The sequence below is a fragment of the Elephantulus edwardii genome, unplaced genomic scaffold (genome assembly GCF_000299155.1).
Source record: "Elephantulus edwardii isolate Elephantulus edwardi_28Jun2011 unplaced genomic scaffold, EleEdw1.0 scaffold00141, whole genome shotgun sequence".
NCBI lineage: Eukaryota > Metazoa > Chordata > Mammalia > Macroscelidea > Macroscelididae > Elephantulus > Elephantulus edwardii.
The window spans coordinates 183,764-209,707 of record NW_006399891.1 but is presented as its reverse complement, the minus strand read 5'-3'; the positions used below and the strand labels follow the sequence as shown (position 1 = coordinate 209,707).

The window sequence follows — 25,944 nt, the reverse complement described above, 5'->3', positions numbered from 1 at the left end:
AATTAAAAAATAATTTCTTTAAATCCAATATATATTCCTGAGCTCAAGAAAATTAAGTACTGAAAGTACAATATAAATCAAATCTTAATGGTATGAAAAGTTCTAACTTGTCTGTACTTTAATGGAAAGAACATATACTATTTTGTAAAGATTTACAAGTATTAAAATGAATCATCAATGAGACTGCTAGAACATAGGTCACACTTTTACATCAGCTGGGAAATTTCCTACATTACCTGTTCCATGAGATCTGTTACTCCATTAATCCTTTTAATGTTGTTCCTTGTTTGACTGGTAGCAACTTGAAAATGTCCAGGGTCTGTTATATCAATATTTAGAAATTATTCCTTCTACATAGAAAAACTAATGGAGACAGCCCTTTCTCTAATCACTCATCGCTATAGAGTCAGAACTGACCGCTTGTAACTGACCAGAGAATTCTCAGAGGCTGTAAATCACAAAAGAGAATAATCCCATCTTCAGGTAAACATCAACTAATGAATATCAACTGCCAAAGAGGAGTGGTTCAAAGATTAGCAACTCCCTATGGGCCAGCCAGCAATTGAATGTCAAAATGATCCTATTTTTAGCATTAACTTTTATTAAATTTTTGAGCCAATCTGCTATTTTATTTTATAGCTCTTATTTCTATCAACAAACTATTTTCGGCCACAAAAAGTTTTTCTTCTAAAGGATTGAAAACAAATGCTAATGAACTACAAATAGGAAACTTGTTTAATTAAGATTTGCAAGTATCTAAGTGTTTCTCAATTGACCAAAGAATTACAGTCATCCTAAATAATACCTCTACTTTATAAAAGTAGAAAAGGCTCAGAAAAGTTAAATATGCTCTCTGGGTCACATTGAAATAGTTAGAGGAATCTGTACTAAGCCTAAAAGTTTTTGAAGCCTAAATGCTTTTTGTGGTTTGTTTTGTTTTTTTAAAATTTTGAAACAAAATTTCTAGTTTTACTTCCACAAATTGTTGAAGCTAAAAAGCACAGCCAATCACTGTATTCGGGTCTGGTGGACAGCATACTTGAAAAATCTATTCCCTCCCAGTCCCCTCACACCCCAAAAGGGCCACCAAAGGGGCTGGGCCTGTAGTGGAATCTGTCCCTCCTTTCTTTTCCTTAGGCTGTAAACTGAGACTGCTCCGAGGGGAGTTTTGCAAGCTTGTTTCACTTTGGTTTTGGACAACAGAGGCAGAGACTTCAAACAAAAGGCAGCCAATTACTAACTTCTGGTTGCTAGGTGTGGCCTCTTTTCAAATCCTATAAATTCAGAAGCCCAGATCTCTACTCTGCGTGAGCTGTTTGGAGACACACCTTTTTAGTTCTCTGGAAGAAGGCAGAAAAACCAGTAAGTGTTCCTCTTCTTTTTAGTTAGTTTTGAAAACCTTCCAGTTCCTGTGTTTTAATGTTACTGTTTCTTTGGACTCTCTGAGAAGCTATATCCCATATAGTCCGATAGATCTTCCTGTAAAAGGATGTTAGGGACCGACAGTTTGGAATTCACAAGCATGTATTGCTTTATCTAGTAAAGTAAGAAAGACGAGGAAGGGGAGAAAGGGTGGGTAGGGAGAAAAGTGCATGATTGGAAATCCTAAGTCTCTGTAAACTTTCATTAAAATTTATTAAAAAAAAAATAGGTGGAATTTTCTCCCCACTGATTTAAAGTGTGAGTTACCATTGTGAAGAAGGAAAGACTGTGTCTACCTCCTGGAAGTTGAGTTTTCAGAGCTTTGTGTTGCTCCTCTGAAGCCAGACAGGGTGGAATGTGTGTGTGTGGGACGCTGTAAGACAGACGTGGCAGCGGTGGGTCCCAGGGACTAACCAAAACAGCAGGCCTTGCAGAACTGCTTTTCTGGTGAGGGGAGCTCAAGAGGGTCACACCTCATAGTGGTAATCATGCTCTTAATGATTAACGTTTTGAAAGTCAACAGTATTGTTATCTAAAGCAGATTTAATAACAGGGACCGCTTAGTGCTGATTTTCTTGAAGGAGGGTGTGGCCGCATTCATTTTGCTGGAGCCTCTGTGTCATAGACAGGCTTTCCAAGTGCTGGCTCACCAACCTGTAAGGAAAGAAAGGATTTCCTGGGTGGTGGCAGATACATAGGAGGCCCTGGAAATTCCAGCGGCATCCTCTACAAATTATTCTGTTTAATTGGTCTAAGTACTCAATTGTGGAATGACCTAATGGCCATAAAAACACATCAATAAGTGCAAGGTGCATCTAAAGTGTAGTATTTAATTATGTATTTGACAACATGAGGGATCGTGAATCATATCTACACATCTGATTGCTCATTATAAATGTTTATGCAATGATTTTTTTTCCTCTTAAGCCACGCTGAATGTTTGAATTTCTCAGTTCCTAATTTTTAGTGATAGCTAGATTGAGGGAGATGTGCTTTTTCTTGCTTTGCTTATTCTAAAAGTATGCATAAACTTTGGAAAAACAATCTCTCCTTAATCCACAGGAATGTATTTGGATAACTGAACACATTCCAAGAAATGCAGTAAAATGTTAGTTTCTGACTCTGAAATTTGCCTCTTCCCCAGAGGCTATTTTACCCCTCCTTGCACTGGGTTGATGTTGAGAAAATGGTGGCCCTATATGTAATGTTAGCTGACTGAGCTGGCTGCTTTTATTTATCCTTCATTATTTAGGGAACTCTAGTGCCTCGTGTTAAAGGAGTTCACTGCCATCCCAAAGGCAAGTGGTTCAAATCCACCAACTGCTTGCTTGTTGGGAAAAACATGGACAGTCTCTTGTGCAGTTTACAGCTTCTGAAAACCCAGCGGAGGCTCAGATATGAGTTGGTTCAGACTCCAGGACAATGAATTGAGTTGAGCTAATCCTATTAGACCATGACATCTATTTAAAAACCGGGTCAAATTAATTGAACAATTTTTTTCAGAGATTAAAATATAATTAGTTATTAAAATGAACTCTTCTTTCTTTCTTTGAAATGAGACAGATTTTTATGTGAAAGAACCGAATATACCCAATTTATAGTATGGGTCATTCTTTATTACGCCAATTTTCTCTACCTCTCTTTCTAGTAGAACTTATGACTAGTGTTATTTTTAATATTACTTCACCACTATAATAATTTTTGGATACTATTTATCCCAACACGTCATCAGGCAAATGGAGAGATTCTAGAGAAGTTAATTATTTTCTTGACGTCAGATAGTCAATTAAATAGAATAAGACTTAGAAAACCTCATTTCATATACAGACATTCCCTAGGTTATAAATATCCAGTTTGCAGTTAACTAGTACTTAATCCTTAATATGCTACCAGGGCCCCTTTTTCTTGCACTAAATTAAGACTAAATAAGAATTGTACCTACCAGCTCTGATGTCTCTTCAACTTAAAACTATTAGACATAAAGATAAACTTAGAAATGGATCTAATTTGTAACTCCGGGACTAATTGTGTAATTATAGCTGTGGGTAGAAAATGTCTGTCATTTAAATGAAAATGTGTTTGGGGTATTGGAAAACTGAGATCACAACTTCCAAAAATATTAGCACTGACACACTATTTTTCCCCTTTTTTATTACTATGCATATAATTAATTATTCATATACATTGCGTTTCATTCATATACATACTGGTTTTGTTTTTGCATGTGTTTTCCACTTTCCTTCATTGACGGGATGTTTCATAGAATCATTCCTATGCATTATGTTTTATAAAATTAATTATCATAGGACTATGTCCACCATTACCCTGTCTTTTCAGGTCCCTGCTGGATCTTTCATATGTCCCTTACCCCCTCCCTCTTCCCACCCAAACTAATAGAGTATTTAATCATTCAGTAATATGAGACATTTTGCTACACAACAAAATGTATGCAAGGGATATTCTAACTGCCCTCATACAACTAGGGGATATAAAGTGCAATTTTTTTTAAAAAGGCAGAATGAGAGACTGGTACAGACAAGATATCTAGGGGAGAATACAGGATATCAATCAGTCATTGTTGTGGTGCCACTGAAGGTTTTCTGGATGCTGTGATCTTGTTTTTGCTGTGGCTTACTTAAGATATAGCAGTTGATTCGACAAAAGACATGGGTGTGAGGGAGGAAAAAGAAATGCAGGCAAAGGGAACACCCTATCCAAACCCTCAGAAGCAAAACATTCCTGAGGCTACCTCTTAAATGGATTTTTCATAAGCCATAGCACTGTAGAGTCTAATTGCCTTTCATATGGGTAGGTGTGGGAAAGAGTTGTGAAATATATATAACAGGTAAAAAATCCAGTTGAAGGATATTAAGAGATCCTCTTCAGGATTGAACTAAAACAGCCATAATCTCCAAAATTTAGCTGTTAATGACTTAATTTTCAAGTATGAATTATTAAAAATAACAGTAATTTTGTCACTGTCTTTGTAGTCACTAGTTTAAAAGAAAGAGAATTCTTGTGGCCTATTTATTAAGGAGTTTCATTGCCAATCCAAATGTCAGGCAGTTCAGATCCAACGAGCTGTTCCATGGGAGAGGCAGTTGGACAATCTCCTTGCAGAGACTTCCAGCCTCGAAATACCTGCTGGAGTCCAGATATAGGTTGGTGCCTTCTTGAAGGGCAATGGGTTAGAGGTTTTGCTCTTTTTTTTCCATCCTTAATTTTAAAGAACGATGCTCTGGTGATGTATTGGATTACATGTGTGCTGCTAATCTAAAGGTAGGAGGTTAGAATCCTACAAACTGCTCTGTGGGAGTAGGATGAGGGACAACCTGCTCTTAAGATTTATAGTCTTGGAAAAACCAAAGAGAGTGTGTGAGCTGGAAGAGACTTATTGCGGTGGATGGTTGCTGTTATTGTATACCACCAAGTCAGAGTCAGCCCATAGCTGACCCTCCAGTGGGTTTTCAGAAGCAGTAAATCACACAGCGAGTGTAAAAGAATATAGATGCCTTTTGAAATAAGAAGGCATGAATTTGTCTTGATACAGTCAGTATCTGGCAAATTGTTTAGAATGAAAATCTTTGCTTTCTTAACTGGAAAGCAGGGATAATGGAATGTTAGAAGTTGTTACAATCATTGTAGGCATCAGATGGTTCTGTATAATAAGCCATATTATGAGCTAACCAGGTAGAAATGGGAGGCCATGCAGGTCGCTTGCTCTGTCATAAATGCGGAAAGCAAACTTTTCATGAGACTAGCATAGATCCAACCCAAGATATAAAACACACAGAAATCCAACAATCAACAATGAACCATTTATTTTTAAATCCCTTCTAACCTTCAGACAGGTTGTAAGCAAAAGGCATAGAATTACAATACACATTTTGCCTCCATTCCCAAATCACTCGCTTTTCACCATGTTGGTTTTATCATCTGTTTCGTTTCCTCCTTCCTCTATTTTCCCCCTGTAATAATATCTAGTAAGTTGTGTATAAAATGTTTCTTTGCAAAAAAAAACCACAAAACCCAAATAAAAAAACCCCACAAAAATCCTTCAATCTTTTTATCCTCAAAAGTTAAAAAAAAAAAAAATCCTTTAAACTCTCACTCTAAGATTTATAACCAAAAAAATCAGCAAAACCTATTCTCGGCAAATTAGTCTCAACTCACAGTGACCCCTGTAGGACAAAGTGGAACTGCCTTTTCAGGTTTCCAAAGCTGTAAAATCTTAACAGAAGCAAGAATGCATGTGCCTGAGTAGCGGCTGGTGAGTTTGAACTGCCAAAATTGTGGTGGCAATTGAGTGTTTGACCACTGCACCACCTCTACATGGCTACAATTCTTAAAAAAATAAAATAAAAAATCAGGGCATTAATGAAGTTACAATTAGACTTTGTGTTTTCAAATTATTTAGCTGGTATAATGGCAAATATACTATTTCTGTTAATAATAACCTTAAAGTTTGCTTAGGATAAATTTCTCTAACATTTTGGGCATAATTTTTATGTGAATTTACCGTCTTTACAGCCTTTCTTCATAAGATGAAGAAGATTCTCTTAGGACACATAAATACACAAAATAAACTAGTGTCTGGAAATCTACACATTGGACTGCACATAACATGAGGATTGTAGGCAGTGGAGAGTTCCAGAAATATCACTAATTAGAAAATATGTGGAACAGTGATATTTCCTATATAGGTCAACCTATATGTAAATGGCCAATTTCATCTTCAAATTAGATAATGTTAAGTACTGAAATAAACTTGATTTTAGAGTTTATTGGTAGCTAAATAATACTGAGTCACAATCAGTTGATAAAATGGGTTCTTAAATATCTGCAATAAGCTTTAAATGCTGCCATTAAAAAACAAGAACGAGACAAAAACAAAAACCTTTTGTGAACTCAAAGAGCTAATTGTCATATTAGCTGACATTTGTATAAAGCATGACAATCGAGAAAAGATTCCTATGTCATTTTATTTATAGTAAAGTATAGTAAAGCAACCTTTAGGTTGATGAATGACTTTTATCAAATACAAAGGGCTGATTTTATACAGAGCTTAGTTGAATTAGGATGGTTTAGCAAGGCAATTTGGCCAAGTATCATTGCTGTGATGTTTGTAAGGCATGCACGATGGCTCAGAATTGTACATTTTAACACTTACAGCTGGTTTTGGCCCCTTGACGTGGAGTACGTGATAAAGTCTGTTTCTGTCAGAGCAGTTTCTGACCTCCCTCCTGCCATGATCTTGAAGTTTTGATAAGAGATCAAAATCTTAAGTCACTGACAGGAAGTCAGTTCCTCCTCCTAGCGACCCTCCATCAGGTTTCTGAAGCTGTAATTTTCACAGGAAGACAATCACCTTTCCCCCAAAAAGCCTCTGGGGGAAAGAAACTACACTATGACCTAGTTAGTGAAATGACCCTCACGGATTACAACGCCGGAACTCCCTTGCTGGGAGCAAAGGTGGGTATTTTCTGACTTGGATTTTCTTTTACTTCAGATATGTTTCCTACATCATGATACTTGACTATCCAAATTGGTTCAGGCGAAAAGTTAGGAACTCAGAGAATAAAGTGACAAAGTTGGCTCCTGTTCTTTGCCATGTCATAGATTACTCACTCCTGTTTGTCATAAATTGGTGCCTTGGAGTTACGTGTTGGAGAAGAATATTGACTATGCCATGGACTACCAAAATGCTTTTAGAAGGGGCTATTCCTTGGAAAGGGATGTTATGTTAGGAAAGGTGAAAGGTCCACAAAAGAGAGGAAGAATCTTTTTGGCATGGAGTGACACAGTGACTGCAGCAATGGACTCAAATATGCCAGAGAGGATGAGGATGGTGCAGGATAGGGCAGGGTTCAGATCTGCTGTTTATAGGGTCGCTATGGGTCGCAATGGCACAAAGCAACAACAATTTCCATAAAATTCTCATTCATAATATTTGTAAACATTTTCTTTCAAATAATGTATTTGAAAGTATCTTCCCATTGTGCCTTGATATCCTTTGTAGTTTTGAGTTTGGTGGGATTTTTTTTTTCTAATTGAGAAAAGTGGAGTTTATCCAAGCATGTAATAGGAAGATGATTTGCTAAAAAGCAAATTACGCCTCTCGTTTGGAGAATGCAAGTTTATCCAGGGCATGAGTGAGATAATAGAAATAGACATTTGGCATCCTTGAGAGTTTGCCAACTGTATGATGTTTTTAGTGTGCCAATTAGGCAGAGGCAGATAGTGTGCAGCTTCATGCCTCCACAACAGATGTGTCACATTTTTTTTTATTTTATTTTTTTTTATTTTTGTGTGAGTGTACCGTCAAATCAGATCTGACTGGTACAGGAGGAAATTGTCCCTCCTTTCCCAGCAGAGCATCTGGTGGATTCGAACCATGTGCCTCTGGGATTGTAGTTGCAGGTCCTTGCCACTAGGCCACCAGAGCTCCCCCAGATGTGTCACATTTTAACGGAAGCTCAAAACTCCTGAAAAATGGTACATCACAACTTAAAGGAAACAACTTTACATGTACTGATTGCTGGGAGAGGCATTGTTTCAAATGAATGTGCAGTATATTAGGTCTTCTTGCCGATGACAGAACAGTAATTGAAATAGTTGCCATGATAATCAGGGGGAGACAGTTTACATTAGGGACATTATTTCCCTCATTAATTTCCATTTTTACTTGGGGCTGCAGTGCTTTTTCAGCATGTATGGACTGAAATGCTTTGTCTGAGAAGAGTGCTAATGAACCGTGTTAGGGAGTTTATGCCTCATATATCACTTTGTTTCATAACAGAAATTTAAAATCGCCTTGGATTATCCTTCTAGCCTTTCTCATCTGTATTTATGATCATAGTAGCTAGTAGGATACCATAACAGCTAAGGAGATCAGAGTCCTTGAGTGAAATCGAGAGAATTGACTCTTAAAACATACGGCTAGATAAAAATTAATTACCAGTGATTTCTTTCCAGTGGTTAAAACAGAAGATACATTCCATTTAAACATGCTTCAGATTTAAAAATATTCATGCTCACTAAGTTTGTTGCCAAACCAGAGTAGCAAAGCAAGAGATGTCCTTTACAAAAGAGTTTGCTAAACCAGGGCTTCCTTGTTGCAACAGCTTCCCTCTAATTCTTCCTGTTAGAGCAAAGAATCTGGTATAAAAGAGTTTGTTCTGGGTGTGTGTGAAAGTATGTTGAATGAGAAAATATATAGGACAAAAAAATCTTCAGATAAGAAGATCATCTTCAGATAAGAATATAAAACAGTAATTGTTTTAAGTACTTAAAAGTAACTGCAAACTAAAAAATGGGGGGGAAACCCAAAAATAACCAGGCTTTGATAAAAAAAATTACACTGAATATATATACTTCTGCATTTCTGAATGGACTTGACCTTAAAAATGTGTTCATTATACTCTCTATATCCGTTGTTTCCAGAACCTTATTAATCTTATGTTGATTCTCTCATTGCCTACTGAATGGTCTTTTGTCTTCTGCTCAACAATCCTCCTGAATTACATATGAAATCTTGCTGCTCTCTAGTTTAAAATGTGTTAATATTTGTACAAAGCTTTGGGGATACATTATGCCTATTTGTTAGGACTCCTGATCACATTACCTGTTCCAGGAAACTTCTCAAAATTTCTAAAACACATTTTGTTTACTCTCATTTCCCTGCCAGATCATCATTCCTCATATAAAGAGCCACTCCTATCAGTGATCAGTCCCAGCCCCTTTGAGGAAGTTTCCTCAGCAATGTGTGTGGGTGTGTGTGGGGGTGTGTGTGTGTGAGAGAGAGAGAGAAAGAGAGAGAGAGAGAGAGTGAGTGTTTCACAGGAATTGTTCCAAATCACTTAGTGACCAAGTCCTGGAGAGCAAGGGATGGTGTTTCTTGTAGCCTTAATGCTTAGCATGTAGTGAGAGCACTGAACCAAGTGAATTTCTAGTTCACCACTATACTTTATGTGCTTACCTACCTACAACAATCAAGGGACCCATAAGAGTTAGAGCTGAAAACACCAAATAAGAACAAACCATAGAAACCAACAATAAGAAAACCAAAACAAATAGAAACAATCTAGCCCCCTCCCTTTTACTTCTAGCAATTCATTAGGTCTCACAAAGTCATCTGGTAAAGTAAGGAAAAAGAATAACTCCAACTGACTCATAGCATTGCTGGCCTGCTAGTGGGTTTTCAGAGACTGAAAAACTCTTGGAAATGCTGAGTGCTGTGAATGTTAAAGGAGCCCTGGTGGTGCAGTGCTAAATGAAAGGTCAGAGGTATGTACCCACCAACCATCGCCAGCAACTCCACGGGAGAAAGCTGCAGCCATCTGCTTGAGTTAACATCTACAGCCAGCTTGATTGACAATGTGTGTCTGTGTCTGTAAAAGTCACATATCTGCAATGTTTGTGTTTTATTGAAACCTCCTCTTATTATTTTCCCCAGATACATCTTAAACAATGACAACGGTATCAGAATTCCTCAAGCAGGCCTATTTTATTGATAATCAAGAGCAGGAATACATTGTAAGTAAAATGACAATAAAGTTACTGAATTCCACTGTTAAAACAGGAATGAGTATTGAGCAGATGGACTTTTTAATGTATTTCTCTCTCTTTCATAGAACACTGTGAAGACATCCAAAGGGGGCCCAGGCTCAGCAGTGAGCCCCTACCCCACCTTCAATCCATCCTCGGATGTTGCTGCTTTGCACAAAGCCATAACGGTTAAAGGTAATGGATTACCTGGACATTCTACAGGTCACAGTGGAGCGAGTCTTAAAAACGTACCTGTGCAATGGGAAGAATTTCTCGTTTTGAAGATGATAAAAATGTGTTTTCTTTCTTAAAACTTAGGGCTGTCCTTCCCAGCTCATTTTTAGCAGAGTTTCATCAGCACCTCTACTCATGTTTGGGATTTGAAGTGGGGTTAAACTGCAACACTGAATGGAATGACAGTCCTTTCAGTTCTTTGACATTTAGTATAGTAATCTGGGATTTTTAAAATTATTTTTATTTTATATTGTATATATATGTAAAAATATATATATATATATATATATATATATGTAAATTTGTATATCTTGTGTTTTGTTTATACACATTATATTTCACACATTTCTCTAATCACATAGTGTTTAACAGTCTCATTTTCATATACGGTGGTTTATAAAATTAATCACCATTGATCCAGATCCACCGTTACCCTGACTTTTCAGGTCCCAACTAATGTCTTATTTCTTTCCTTCTTTCCTTCCTTCCTTCCTCCTTCACTCCCTCTTTCTTTCCCTCCCTCTCACTCTCCCTCCCTCCTTCCTTCCTTCTTTACTTCCTTCCTCATAATTCAGAGTTTCCATTTTTATTTTCCCTAGAAAATACTATTCTCAAAGTATAATGCCATGAGTAAGTGCAGAGCTCTTGGTTGAGACAAATAGATATTTAGTTAGCTTTTAAAAAATAATTACTCAGAAAATGTTATGAAGCAGTATATCAACTTTTGGTCGACATGAATAGTCCATATAGTCGGAAACTGAACTTTTAAATTTATTGTGAAAGACTGTCTCATGCATTTGTGGGCTAATAATTAGAGGGGAAATGATCATTGGAAAAACTGTGTAGGCAGAAGAATGACTTGATAAGTATTCAGTTTGTATCAGTGATAAGGAAGCACCTGGCTTTTCAAAGCCTGCTTTTGTTGTTAGTTGCCTTTGAGCTGATTCTAGTTCATAGCAATCTTATGTATGACAGAATAAAACATTGGCCAGTCCTGAGTTGTATTCCTCTTCATTGGTGTGTTCAACTCCTTCATTGGGGCACTGTTTTAAATGCCCTCTAACCAAGGAGGTCATGTTTTAACGTTATATTTAACAGTAAATATTCTATTATGGCCTCCTAGAGAGGGTGAAACCAGGTTGCTCTTTGGAGACAAGGATTCTGAGACTTCGTCTGACATACTTTGGATATATTTCAAGGAGGAACTAGTCCTTGGAGAGGGACGTCATGCTTGGGGAGGGTAGAGGGACGGCGCAGGAGAGGAAGACCCTCAAAGAGATAGATTGATTCAGTGACTGGGATAATGAGGATAAGTGTATCAGATACAATAAGGATAGCATAGGATAGAGCAGGGTTCAGGGCTCTTGTACACAGAGTCACTAAGAGTCACAAGTGACTCAACAGCATGTAATAGGAATAGTATGTTTTTTTCATTTTTCATTTTTCTCATTTTTCCAACCTATTTTTTTTTCCATTGGCCAGGCTTTAGAAATAGATCACTAGATATTAGTTCCTAGTCAATATTTGATGTTGCTATGATACTGGATGTTCTAATACCTTTCCACCATGGTTAAGACTTGCCAGTATTTTGAGTTATCAGTGCATTCATTTCCATTATTATGACAGCATATAAGCTACCACAATGCGGCATTGATTGGTGGCCTTTGGACTTTTATTCTCAGGTGTGGATGAAGCAACCATCATTGACATTTTAACTAAGAGAAACAATCAGCAACGCCAGCAAATCAAGGCTGCATATCTCCAGGAAACAGGAAAGGTACGCTATCGTAGAGAACTTGGATATTTAATTTCAATACTAGCCATGTATGTGTAGATCTTGAAGCAGTTACTAAATCTTTTAGCCTCTGCCTGCTGTTTTCTCATTATATGCCAGAGAACAAAATTTGAGTTCTTAATCTCCTTTGTTGCAAATGATTCAATTCATATTTGACTGTTAATAGACTCATTGTCTGATGATGGTCTTTGAGAGTTGGTGTTCTGCATAAGAGAAATCTTTACTTTGAACACAACCAACATTAAAGTTAATTGGTAATAAAGATACTCTTGATAAGATGTGCCCTGCTACGACTATGTAATGTCTAATATGAAATGTAGAACAAAGTACTACTTTAAATATGTTCTATATTTTTTATACTATAAATGAGTTGATTTTTTTTTTACGAGTTCAGGTAATGAGTTTATGATGTCAGTATGTAATTATAATGTTTATTTAAGCCATGCAAACATCAAATAATGGAAAGAGTAATACATCATTTCAAAAGCACTTATTCTAAAAAATAAAAGAAAAACGTTTAAAGCTCTTATCCTAAAAAAATAGTTGTCAAAGCATCCAATAAATTTCTTTCTAGATCTAAAAGATTTAAAATCCTAAATGTATGATAAAATTTTGTATGTAAAATAAGTTTAAAAAAAACTCACTTCTGTTGAATTGGTACTAAGTCATAGCTGATATGCCAGTGGATTTTCTGAGACTGTTAGTCCCATTGAAGGAGAGTACCCAGCTTTCTCCTGTGAACCAGCTGGTAGATTTGAACTTCCAGACACTACCTTTGGGTTAGCAACACAACTCCCTCTAAACTCCATCGTAAGGAGACTCTAAAAGATGGCTAAGTTAGCGATCAGCAGTTTATTAAGACAGAAGGACATATATTTTAACACACTGCTCATGAAGCCCTGGTTTGATGGAATTTTGTTTTTATAGCCACTAGATGAAATGCTGAAGAAAGCCCTCACTGGCCACCTGGAGGAAGTTGTCTTGGCTCTGCTGAAAACTCCAGCCCAGCTTGATGCGGATAACCTCCGTGCTGCCATGAAGGTAAGTCACTTGATTTTAGCAAAAGGTCTTTCCTAAAGTTAATGAACAGTTCAGGTTTGTTCATTCCTACTGTTGTTTCCTTAACATCTTGTATAATGCCTGTCAATCTGCGGGGATTTAATAAATTAATGAACCGATAAACAAATGTTGACACAAACCACTGGGCTTCTGTCTACCCATCTACCATTGATGCTGGATGAGCCATAGATCTGCATTTTACTACGTTTTATCTAAAATGTTAGCTATAAACTAGTTTTATTTGGAACAATAAGCTTAATAGGTAAAGACTATTGTAATTAATAATGCCAGATTCAGGTAAGTTTTAAGACACATAAATTAGATGATGCCCTTAACTGAAAAGTTTTCCACCACTTCATATTTTTCTCTCTTGTTAAATTCAGGGTCTGGGAACAGATGAGGACACGCTGATTGAAATTTTGGCAACAAGAAATAACAGAGAAATGAGAGAAATTAACAGAGTCTACAGAGAAGGTAAATTGTAGTCTAATAATCCAGGTCACTTAGTTGGAAAGAGAAAACTATTATGCTCTCCTTAAAATTGAAATTTAAATTGACTGTCTCATTTATAATGACAAACTCAATTTAAATCATTTGATTCATATTTTAAAAATCATATACTTTGAGGTGTATTTTACTAGAAAGATCATTCATCTCTTATTTTGAGGAGTATCAAACATGTCTTGAAAGAAAAATACTCTGCATTTATCCTTGAAATGGTAAAGCTTTGGTAATTAGAATCCTCTGATGGAAAACTTAACTTGACCATTGTGAACCGAAATGATTCCCATGCTCTATTTCTAGGTTTTTGTGAACCGAAATGATTCCCATGCTCTATTTCTAGGTAGATCCACAGTAATGAAAGATGAGTCATGCTCCTTTGATCAGGGAAACACTTCATCTAAATAACTAATTCAACAAAAAAGGAGCATAAAAGAAATTGAGCCCTGAACCATGCTGGGATTTTACGGTTTCTCTTCTTTATTTCTTGCCAGTCTTGGCTTTTATACTTCTCCAACCCAGTACCTGACACCAAAAAAATAAAACCAAACAAACAAACAAACAAAAAAAAACACCTTTCTGCTTGATCCTTAATGTTAGGTAGAGAGAATACAATGTGTCTTGCTTATTGTTTTAAGAGCAGTTTAGTAAACAAATTAAAGAAAACTTTATTTTCTACAGATTTTCTCTCACTACCAGTCTTTGTAAAGCTCCAGTGGCAGTTATGCTGCTAGTCCAAAGGCAAGTGGTTCAAATCCACCAGCCATTCCAGGGAGGAAAGATGGGCAGTCTCCTCCACTCTGTTTATAGCCACTGAAAACCCACTGGAGAGTCAGTTCTGACTCTGAAACACATAAAAACAACCACTGTTTGTGTTAGAACCATGTGTCTGTATAATAAATAAAAAAAAGGCTGTTTAACGTGGTATGTTTGATACCATTGTTTGCAAATGTAAATATCCACATTGTATATTACACTCAATGTGTTTCGCAGTGATGTTGTTGTTGATTGCCATCAAGTCGAGCATGACTCACAGCGACCCTATGAACAAAAGGCCTGAAGTCTTTCCATGACTATCGTCATTTATCAAAGTTCATAGAGTTTCCAGAGGCATGTTACTTAGGAAGTGGACGCTACTCTTCCTTCCAAACTTACTAAATTTCCATGCTTTCCTCTCAATCAAAACTTCAATTTCTATTTTTTCCATTGTAGTAATATTTTCTGAAGGTATCTATGGACATTTGGGAAAAGATAATATTTAAGTATAAGATAGATATAATTTTAAAAGAAATAGTTTGTGTACACCAAGTACCTTTTATTTATTTAATATAATATTTCTATTAATTCTATTTGCCTGCTTAAATGTTGGTATATTGGATTTGGTGAGGGTTTTTTTTTTTTTTTTCAGAATCCATTGTTATGCAACATAAACCTTTATCATTTATCCTTATTACCAAATGGAAGCTAGCTTTGTGATTGTAGGTTTTCATTTACAGTATTATCTAAATTGATTCTGTTGTCCTTACTACTTACTGCTAACTGCCACTGAGTCAGTTCTGACCTATGACAATCCCTTGTGTGTTGAGTATTGCTGTGCCTCATAAGAATTTCAAGCAGCTTTCAAAACTGGAGTTCCAGGCTCGTCTCACTGGAGGTAGTCACACACTTTGCTGTTTGAGCCATCTCGGGACCCCTTCTATTTCCATGCAGGAAATAATTTTGAAGATCCAAATTGTTATATGCTCTGTTTTCTCTTGTTATATAAAATATTAATATTTTAAAATGTGTCTGTTAATCGTTGAACACTGTGTTACTGAAATTTCTAAGCCAGTGTATAGATGTCAGAAATCGTCCTCATCATCTTTCATTAGTTTTTTGCAAAATATGCTTTTGTATTTTTCAGAACTGAAGAGAGATCTGGCCAAAGACATCACTTCAGACACCTCTGGTGATTTTCAGAAGGCTTTGCTTGCTCTTGCCAAGGTATAAATAAATATTTGATGGAATGTCATTTTTATAATTGAAGATTTGAGAACTCTAGCTATGAGTAATACATGCTATTTTTTAGAAAAAAATAATATCATTGTTATGATTTTAGGAAAAATTGAGTAAATAATGTGACTCTATGCTAGAATGAGACTCTACACTAGAACACATTTTACAACAAAATTTCTTTTCAGGGTGACCGATCTGAGGATCTTGGTGTGAATGAAGACTTAGCTGACTCAGATGCCAGGGTAAGCAAGAGTGTCCAGAACAGGAATAAGTTTCCTATTTTGAGAGGGGCTAGCCCTTGGTGCTGTCTGTATAAGAGGAAATCAGAGATCTTCCAAGAGGCCAAGAGTGCCTTAATATTCATCCCTTGAATGGTGTATACTTTCTTATACTATATTTGAGCAGTCTGAGAGAGAGAGAGAGATCAATCTATTAATTTTCAATAAATCTTGTTGCTCATAAAACTCTAAATGATTAAAAGAGCAATGAGAGTTTGATTTGTCACTCCAAAGAATTGATTTCTATTTTAAAGAAACTTTTGATTGTAACTTGAATGGAAGTACACAGAACAAATTGAATAAATTTGTCACAGTAAATCTGTCCACCCATTCACCTATTTTGTTTTAGAACACTGGTTCCAAATGCTGAACTTTAGACAAAATTTTAAATTTTTATTTACCAGGTAAAAAATAAAGGAAAAAGTAAATTTTTAGTTTAGGCAAAATGGTAAGAGTGAGCATATCTAACTATCTTTTCACAACCAAGACTATAAAGACTTAATTTATATGTTTATATTATAAAAATACCACATCATAATAATGTGAAATAAATTTTCATAATGAACTTGTATGCTTTTAAGTTTATGTTTGCATATAATTTCATCAACCCATTGCCAACGTTGGAAAACATTTTCCCCTTTATGGCTTGAAATTTCTGTTTTTAAAACCAATTATTACTTGCATGCATCTTCTTCATAGGAGAGCATTCTCTATATAAATTAACCAAAATGCATTAATAGGAGTACAAATTTAGTTCTCCCTTTCCATCCCTTCACGCACCTTGTACACTGCCTATTACACAACACCCATTCATTAATGGTTAATTGACTGCATGCATAGCAGATACATTTGTTCCAGAAAAATCCAAACAACCACTCATATTCATCATAGAAAACTTATTAATTCTAATACGAACTACGTGAGCATGCTAAAGGACAAATGTTAGTGCAACAATGAAAGAATTCTTTTAAAGACAAAGTGAACTGGGTAGGGCATGGGTAGGAAGGAAAATGTGTAACAGTGAATGAATGGAAATCCAAGTTTTGTGTAACCATTTGTTAAAATACTAATTAAAAAATAAATGCTAAAAAAAAGGCAAATGATAGTTTTTAATTCTTATCTGTAATAAAAATATTCTTAATTACTTATAGGATTTCTGAACTTGTTTTTTATTTAACAATATCAAGGACTATTAGCTAGAAATCTCTGGAGATTAATTGTGTTAGTGGGACCCACAGAGATGATGATAATGAATATTTCAGAATTAACAGATAATGCTTGTGATAATACAGCAGGGATTGTCATTATCATTTACAGAAGACAGATAAATAGTAAAGGTGGATTATTTGTTTAAGATTATATTTTTATATAATAAAAATAATAAGTTGACAGGTCAGAATTTCAGTTCAGGAATGCTAATGTTACAATTTGAACCTTCATAAGGAATGTACAGCTAACACAAAAGTGGTGACTCTTTGGAGGTTCAAATCCGCCAGTCATTCTGAGAAAGATGAGTAATCACCTCCTGTACAATTTACAAGCTCCAAAAATCCACTGAAAGGTCAGCTATGAGTTAGTTCCAACTTGATGGCAGTGAGAGTGAGATAATAGTAAAATTTAAGACCTAGGTTATTGACGATTTATTCTTAGCACTTATTAGCATTAACTTTGAACAGTAAAGTAATAAGATTATTTTAGAGAGCCCTTTGGTGTCTTGATACATAGAATAATCTCCATGAAGTTTTTTTCACAGTTTCTCTGCAAATAAATATTCAGTCTTCCATGTTTGCAAGACACTTTGAGAGGATGCTGTGGAAAGTTCATGACAAACAAAAGAAGGTCCCGACATTTAAAGAACTTGCATTCTTCATTTTACCCATTCTGATCTAATGCTGTTGTTGATTGCCATCGAGTTGAGCACAACTCATAGTGACCCTATGAACAGAAAATCTAAAGCCTTTCTGTAACTATCATCACGTCTCAAAGTTCATAGACTTTCCAGAGGCATGTTGTTTAGAAAGTGGATGCCACTCCTGCTTTTAATCAAGGTTCATAGGGTAATAATATTTTTCTTACATACAAAAATTAAAATACTCATGCTTTAAAGTGGGAGGTCTTGACCTCTCACAGATTTGCAGCATGAATCCCCCACCCCTTGATAAATAGAAACCAAGTGCTGAAGGATGCTGCTGCCTAAATTTTCTATAAATCCCTAGGTCTGGCCTGGTGGTGAAGTATAAAATGAAATCTTTTCCACAGTTGAAAACTGATTTTCTAAAAATGCCATTATCCACCTTCTGCTATAAACCAAAAAATAGCTGTCTAGAAAATCTATCTAAAGACCTAACGGTGTTATGCAAATATTTCCTTTTGTGATCTTTGACAGGCCTTATATGAAGCAGGAGAAAAAAGAAAGGGGACAGATGTGAACGTATTCACTACCATTCTTACCACACGGAGCTATTCCCAGCTTCGCAGAAGTAAGTAACAGTACGTAAATAAATACGAAAGAAGCTGATTTCTGGAACCTACTGTTTCTGTTTGTGAAGACAAATAAGGGGCGAGGAAAGGGAGAAGTCTTAACAGAGCCAGTCATACACGAAATGCACATAGTGCACATGATCTGTTGCAGCTATTTGTTCATTTATCTAAACTTACAGAGCTATAAGGCAGCTCTGGAGTGTGGTCCTGGAGGAGTTGTACTTCTCCCCCAATGGTGCAGCCTGGCGAGAGGTTCTAATCCACCTGCACCTCTGTAGGAAAATGTGAACATTTTTCACCCATTTGATTTATAACCTCCCCCAACCATGCTGGATGGTCAACTGTGAGTTAGTTTTGACTTGAAGGCAGTGAGAGATTGAGTTACAGAGCCATAATTTTAATGGTATTTATAATTTGTTTTGTGACTTTAGCATCTGGAACATTATTTTTACTCTGTTATCAATACAGGATTTGAAGTAGCACATGACACCTATACAACAGAACAGATGATATGTTATTTTTTCAATCAAGCCTAAGTGAAGAAAAATGTCTATAAGTGTTCTGAAAAACAGTAACAACAAAAAAGTTCCTGTTGGCCTGCTATTTAACTCTGAGCCCCTTAGAAGCCAGAGCAAAGGGAAAATCATGGTGGTTATATGAAGTTCATTATCTTATAGCATACTGGTTTCTAATTTTAACATAAGAGAAATTTACTACATAGATCTTTACTCAAGGGAGTACTGTTTGTCTTAATGCTGCTGTAGTAAAAGTCATGTAATCTTCAACATTTGCAAAATTTCCTCAAAATAAAAAAATAATAGCAAAACAGTAGAATTGCTTTCCTATAATCCCAAAAGGACTACCCATTATTACACTCAATTTAATAAGTAATTTTAAGTTTTGTTCTAATTTTGCTCAAGTTTGTTGAAGAATGTGGTGGTTTGCACATATCTTAATTTATATGTACTATTCAGTGTTTCAGAGGTATGCCAAGTACAGTCAGCATGACATGAACAAGGTTCTCGATCTGGAGATGAAAGGGGACATTGAGAAATGCCTCACAGCTATTGGTATGTAGCCCTGAAGATATTTTCATACCTTCAAAATATCTTTTCAATGATGGCCTTCCTAAAACAAAATAGCACTTAGTCCCACATACCCAACTATAATAGATCCGCATTTTAGATGAGAATGGTGTATAAAATTATGACAATGCATATTTATTTAGTTAAAGGTATGTTGAAGACTTTCTTAGTCATACAAGTGTGAAGTCTTTGGGGAAGTATAATGAGTTTATTAAGCATCCATTATTCTATGCACAAAACCAGGCTGAGCACAAGACAAGGATCATCAGTGCTATCTTAAGAGTCTGAGATTTGTTGTTGTTATGTGCCGTATTCAACGGCTGCCTCAGCCACTGGCTGATGGTACGATCAAGTGTGTGAAAGTCTAGTCCCTTATGTCTGGGCTGAAAGGAAGTACATGCTAGCTTCATCCCTAGTTCACCTAGGGATGAGGCCGACCATTCAGGATTGGAGACTTTGGATCTAAGACTGTGCTTCTCAAATCTTAATAGGAACGTGAACCTTCCAGAAGTCCAGATAAAATTCAGGTTATAAATCAGTAGGTCTAGTAGTGTGGGGCCTGGGACTCAACATTTCAAATCACAGGTTTAAGTACCAAGATAATGAAAGAACCTTAAGACTTGACAAATTCGCTGGTATTTTATTTGTGTATCCATCTTGTATATAAAGCTTAGCTTATCCTAGGACATTATTTTTTATTAAAATACAAAGAAAGCACTTATTTGTTTGGTAGTGTACCACTGATGCTTACTACAGTAACTATTGATATTGCTCCTGGGATGGATTGAAGTAAAAGGTAATGGCCATCAGAAAGAAAAATACCTCAATCTACCATCTAAAGAGTAACAAGTTGGTGGTGTCATCCTTAGAGAGTGGCTCCGCTAACCCAAAGTCCACACCTCTCTAGAAGTTCAAATCCACCAGCAGCTCCTGGGACAATAGATAAGCAATCTCCTGGCATGTGATTTAAAGCCTCTGAAATTCACTTGCAGGTCAGCTTTAAGTTGGTTGTGATTTGATGGCAAGGAGTATCTCTTATTGAGGCACAAAGTAGCTGTTAGAAATAGCAGTGAGAAACATAATGTGTAAAACTGCATCTCGTACTTCTTTTGTGTGCATGTTTCAGTGTGTGTGTGTGTGTGTGTGTGGTAAATATGTCAATGATTGTCTGTCTTACAGTGAAGTGTGCTACAAGCAAACCAGCTTTCTTTGCTGAGAAACTTCATAAGGCCATGCAGGTATCATTTTGTTTATATGACTGTTATTATTGGGGTTGGGTGCTATGCAGTTGGTCCTGACTCATAGAAAAAGTGTTGCAGCCACTTGATGAATCATCTCATTGAGGTTCCTTTTTTTTTTTTAACTGGCCTTCTATTTTATCAAGCATAGTGGTCTTTCCAGGGTCTGGACCCTCTTGACATCAAACATGGTTCAAAGTTCATGAGATGGACTTTCACTATCCTTACTTCTCAAGAGAGCTCTGACTGTACTTCCTCTAAGACAGATTTGTTTGTTTTTTGGCAAGCCATGATATACTCCATATTCTTCACCAATGTTCTATGTGCCTTGCTTAGTAGAAGAAGTTATTATTTACAAAGTGAAGACCAAAAGTTCTCATATATGGTCATCATATATATTTTTCTATCTTGTATTTTAAAAGACAAGCATTGTGCTATCCACTGCAGAGGTTATAACAATAAAATTTACTTCGATTTAGTATTTTTTTAAATAATTAAGAGTGTAAGGTCAATTAGCATATACTTTATGGTTTACCTGTTTGCTTAATACCTGAGTCAGAAAAAAAAAAAAGACAATAAATACTTCATAATACTGGAAAACAGGTGAATTCGCTACTTCTGACTTTGGAAATTTATGTCGCCTTTCTGCGAGCTTAATTTAGGCATTAAATTTGAGTGGGAATTAACCAGATGAGAACAAGAGTGGAAGAGATGAGCCAATAAAGAAAAGTTAAGCTAGTAGAAATATTTAATGGTTTATAGGCAAAATATTGTATAATGTGTGCACAAAACAAAGTGATTGTAGTCAGTGGAAGAAGTTATAGAATTAGGCAGGGCATTCAAAGCTGTCAAAATTAATGGGACCAACCAAGGTACAATGAAGCATTTTCAAAAGATGAATTACATACTTAGATTTCAAATTTATATTTCACTTACTGTGTAATTATCTAATAATTTAGATACAAGAAAGATGAGACTAACGGCCAATTATGAGCTTTTCAAAACTTTCATCTGGCTTATGTGGCAGCAAATTTCTTGTGGTTTCATTACCACATGTTTCAAGTAGTGTATGTGTTTGTGTAGACAAGGAGTTGTGTCTCCATGGAAACGTCATGGTTAAGTGGAAGGACTACACTTTATATAAAAGTCTTTATCATGCTTTTAGAGTATGCTTCAAAATGAGACATTTAACCTTTTTTTTTTTGAAACAGGGGGCAGGAACTCGTCATAAGGATTTGATCAGGATTATGGTTTCCCGTTCTGAAATTGATATGAATGATATCAAAGCATACTATCAAAAGATGTATGGTATCTCTCTTTGCCAAGCCATCTTGGTATGTTGTACTTTTTTTATAATTCTACCCAAATAAATCACAATCTTTTTATAGTGGCTTTGAAGAAAAGTGCTAACTCTTTGTCTCTGTTAATTTCTTGTGTTAGATTAATCTATTATTAGGATGTTCACAAATACTGCAAAATAGTTCACACCTAAATTAAAACGTCACTGGTTAAATATTCCATTGAGTTTTGTACTAAAGAATTAGATACACTTTCCAATTAAAGTCATGGGGGGAAAAATATATATATATATATCTCGCATGTAAATTTAGCAACCAAATAGATATTTTAGTGTTTTTGCTAGTATAAATAGATATCATGATTTATCTTCGAGATTATATTCATGACAAGATTAAAAATTTATTATCCCAAATTTTATTTTCGCAAAATTTTATTACATGTAAAAATGTGTAATATAGATAGATATTCAAGTTATCTTATTAAAATGCTAAGAAATGAAAAGAAAACCATTTTGAACCTTTTTGAAAGAAAAACTGATTTAAATTTAATCTATTATATTGGACAACTAAATTCTACTAGGAAAAGTGAGAAAGTCCCAAGGTTAAAACTTTCTTTTTCTGCTGAGTGAGTCTCCTGCTTCCTCACGTATAATATGAGGTTATCCAGTGTCACAGCTATTTAATTCTGTGTGATCTTTCATTTTTGCAAAATAAAAACTCTATCACAAAGTATACTCAATTTAGAGGAATTTGTAATCTGTGTTTTGAAATCTATTCCTTTTATACAAGTAAAAATATTTGTTGAATGATATTTTTATCAAAGCTTATGGATCATTTATATACTGTCATGTATGGTCTATAACCATCAGGCCTACTACCATTATAATTCTATAATACAGACCATCTTATATTTGCTATAGTTTTATGTAGCATTAAATATATTTTCTTTTTTAATCAACAGGATGAAACCAAAGGAGATTATGAAAAAATCCTTGTGGCTCTCTGTGGAGGAAACTAAACATTTATTTGATGGTTTCAAGCAATATATCCAGGAGCTTTTTAAATAAGATCTTTTTATTCTATAGGATAGGCATAAATAGAAGAGTTTTTTTCAGCAAAAAAGCTTTTAAGATCCTAGCTACTTGCCTTCTGAAAATGCCATAGCCTAGAAAGCCTTTTTATATCATATTTCTGTATAGTACAGTTAAGATTTTTTAAAATAGAATTTTTTTCCTAAATCATAAAACCCATAAGCAAACTGTAGTAGTAGCATTACTCAAGAAACATCTTTATGTAACTGAAAATAAAATGAGTGTAAGGGACAAATGGTGTGTTGGTGTGTCATTGGGTTTTTTATTCTGGCTGTTAAAAAAAAATGTTTGCAGTGGCTTAATTTGACATGAAGGAACATAAACCCTTAATTACAATTACTTAAAGAAATACATTTAATATCTGAATTAATGAAGATATTCACAAAATTGAATAGTGGACTATACAATTATACAAAGTTACAAAATGGGCCCATCTATTGTCATGTGGCTAGAAGCTATTGAAGGAAAAGAATGGATTTGTTGCACCACATTTAAAGATGAAATGTCAGTGACACTGAAAATGTATCACTTTTTAAAAAGTTTAATTTTAATTAAAAGTTTAATTGCATGTTTAATTTTTCCCTAAGAAACTCTTTCCCAGGATGGCCATACTATTTGACTTTACCACCAGCAATTTATGAGTGATCCATTTTTTCCACATTTTCAGCAGCACCTGCTTGGTGAGCGTGTTACTTATTTTTTCCCCATCTAATTTCTGGTCTGTCCATTTGCTGTACAGAGCTAACTTGTGGTTGCTATGATGCTAAACACTGACACTGATGTGTCAAATGTGAGAAAATGGTTACCCATGGTGGACAGTGTTTGGTGGAGTTTCCTATTTAAAACAAGCTTAGAAGAAGGAGTGGTGTCAACTTCTGAAATAGCTTGCCTCTTCCTTCTAGAAACTCTGACTGTGGAGAAACTACAAAAGGTATACAAGTGTTCAGGTCTTTCATTCATAGGGTTGCTATGAGACATCTACGACTTGATGGCACCTAACAACAACAATTTTAATATTATTTTGGTTGTTGGCTTTTGAGAGTTTCTTATATTTTTTACTAGTTTATTTACAAAATTCTAATACAAATTTGAACAAATTCTTTCAATTTCCCTCACCCTCTCACCCATCAAATTGTGTAACACAATGATTAATCCCTCTTCTCCCTGTAGATCCACATCCCCCTGCTTCCCGCCTCCCCCACCCCTCCTGGATCCTTATACTCATTCTACGATAACAGTCTTATACAATATTTATCTTTGTGGGATTGAGTTAGTTCACTCAGCATAATGCTCTCCAGTCCCTCCCAAGTTAGGTAATAATTTACAGTAATTGCACCTGCGTGCTGCATAGTATTCCATTGTGTGAATGTACCATAATTTCTCAATCCATTCTTTTGTGGTTGGACATTTAGGCTGTTTCCATGTTCTTGCGATGGTGGATAATACTGCTATGAACATTGGTGTACAAATCTCAGTTTGTGCCTCAGTTCTCATATTCTTGGGGTATATTCCAAATAGTGGAATAGCTGGATCACATGGAATTTCTTTGTTCAGCTTTTCAAGGAAGCACCAAACTGCCTTCCAGAATGGTTGCACCATTTTATAATCAATCCCACCAACAATGTATAAGAGTTCCTTTCTCACTACATCCTCTCCATCAATTACTTGCTGTCCTATTAAACTTTGCCACTGTTAACTGGAGTGAGATGGTGCTTCATTGTGGTTTTGATTTGTATCTGTCTTATTTGTCTGTTTGCCATTCAAATATCTTCCTTTGTGAAGATACTATCCATGTCTTTTGCCCATTTTGTAATTGGGTTATCAGTCTTTTTCTTGTGGAGGCCCAGGAGTAGTCTGTAAACATTTGTTACAAGATTCTTATCTGAGATGATATTACCAAATGTTTGTTCCCAGTCTGTAGTTTTTCTTTTCACCCTGTTGGGAAAAAGTTTTTGATGTGCACAGAGATTTAATCTTTAGAAGGTCCCATGCATCAATTTTTTTCCTCTAGATTATGCTTTCTGGTTGTATTTGGCAATCTCTTTATACCTTGGACTAGCACTTCTAAGCTTGATCCAAGTTTGTCCCTTATCAATGTTATGGTTTGGGGCTTTTCTCACAAGTCTCTGATCCACCTTAAATTGATTTTTGTGTATGGTGTGAGATGTGGATGCTGTTTCAGCTTTCTGCAGGTTTGCCAGCATCATTTGTTGAAGAGGTTTTCATTTCATAATTTGATAGCTTTGATTTCCTTGTCAAATATCAGTTGATCATAGATAGCTGGATCTATTTCTAGGTTCTCAAGTCCATTCCATTGGTCTTATGTGCCTGTCATTGTACCAGTACCATGCTGTGTTGGTGACCACTGTTGTGTAGTAGGTTTTGAGGTCAGGGAGTTCTATGCCTCCAATGTCATTTTTGTTTCTCAGAAGTGTTTTGCTTATTCTGGGTCTCTTTTCTCTTCAAATAAGTTTGATAATTTCCTTTTCTTTATATATTTTAAATGTTAGTCCTTTTTGGATGTCTGGCTTACAGACAGTTCTCAGTGTGTCGCTTGCCTTTCCATTTATTTAATAGTCTCTTTTTAAAAGCTGAACTTGTTTTTTATGAGGTCTGTTTTATCAGTTTTCCTTTTCTAGACCATGCTGTTGACATCACTATTAACTCTTTACTCAATCTTATGTTTTGGAAAATCTCTATTTTTTTTATCTTGAAAGTTTCACAGAAATTTTCTAGTTTGGTTTGCAGAAAGTGTGTGTCTAATTTTCAGCTAATTTTATGTAAGCTATTGGATTTAGGCTAAGGTTGATTTTTGCTATGGATCTTTCATTGTTCCTGTGTCATTTGCTGGAAATGTTATCATTCCTCCATTGAATTACCTTTATGCTTTTGTAAAAAAGCAATTGGGCATATTAATGCG

General features: G+C 35.6%; 1 protein-coding gene across 1 annotated transcript; it reads left to right on the top strand.

Annotated features, from left to right (window-relative positions):
* The first annotated feature begins 9,891 nt into the window (after positions 1–9,891).
* ANXA1 (annexin A1) lies at positions 9,892–22,951 on the top strand. Its single transcript, XM_006894376.1, has 12 exons — positions 9,892–9,957; positions 10,056–10,164; positions 11,886–11,980; positions 12,926–13,039; positions 13,441–13,531; positions 15,462–15,541; positions 15,739–15,795; positions 18,218–18,311; positions 19,287–19,382; positions 20,577–20,635; positions 21,847–21,969; positions 22,895–22,951. Exons 1-12 carry the CDS (start codon positions 9,892–9,894, stop codon positions 22,949–22,951), a joined length of 1,041 nt encoding a protein of 346 aa, XP_006894438.1.
* Positions 22,952–25,944: the final 2,993 nt, after the last annotated feature.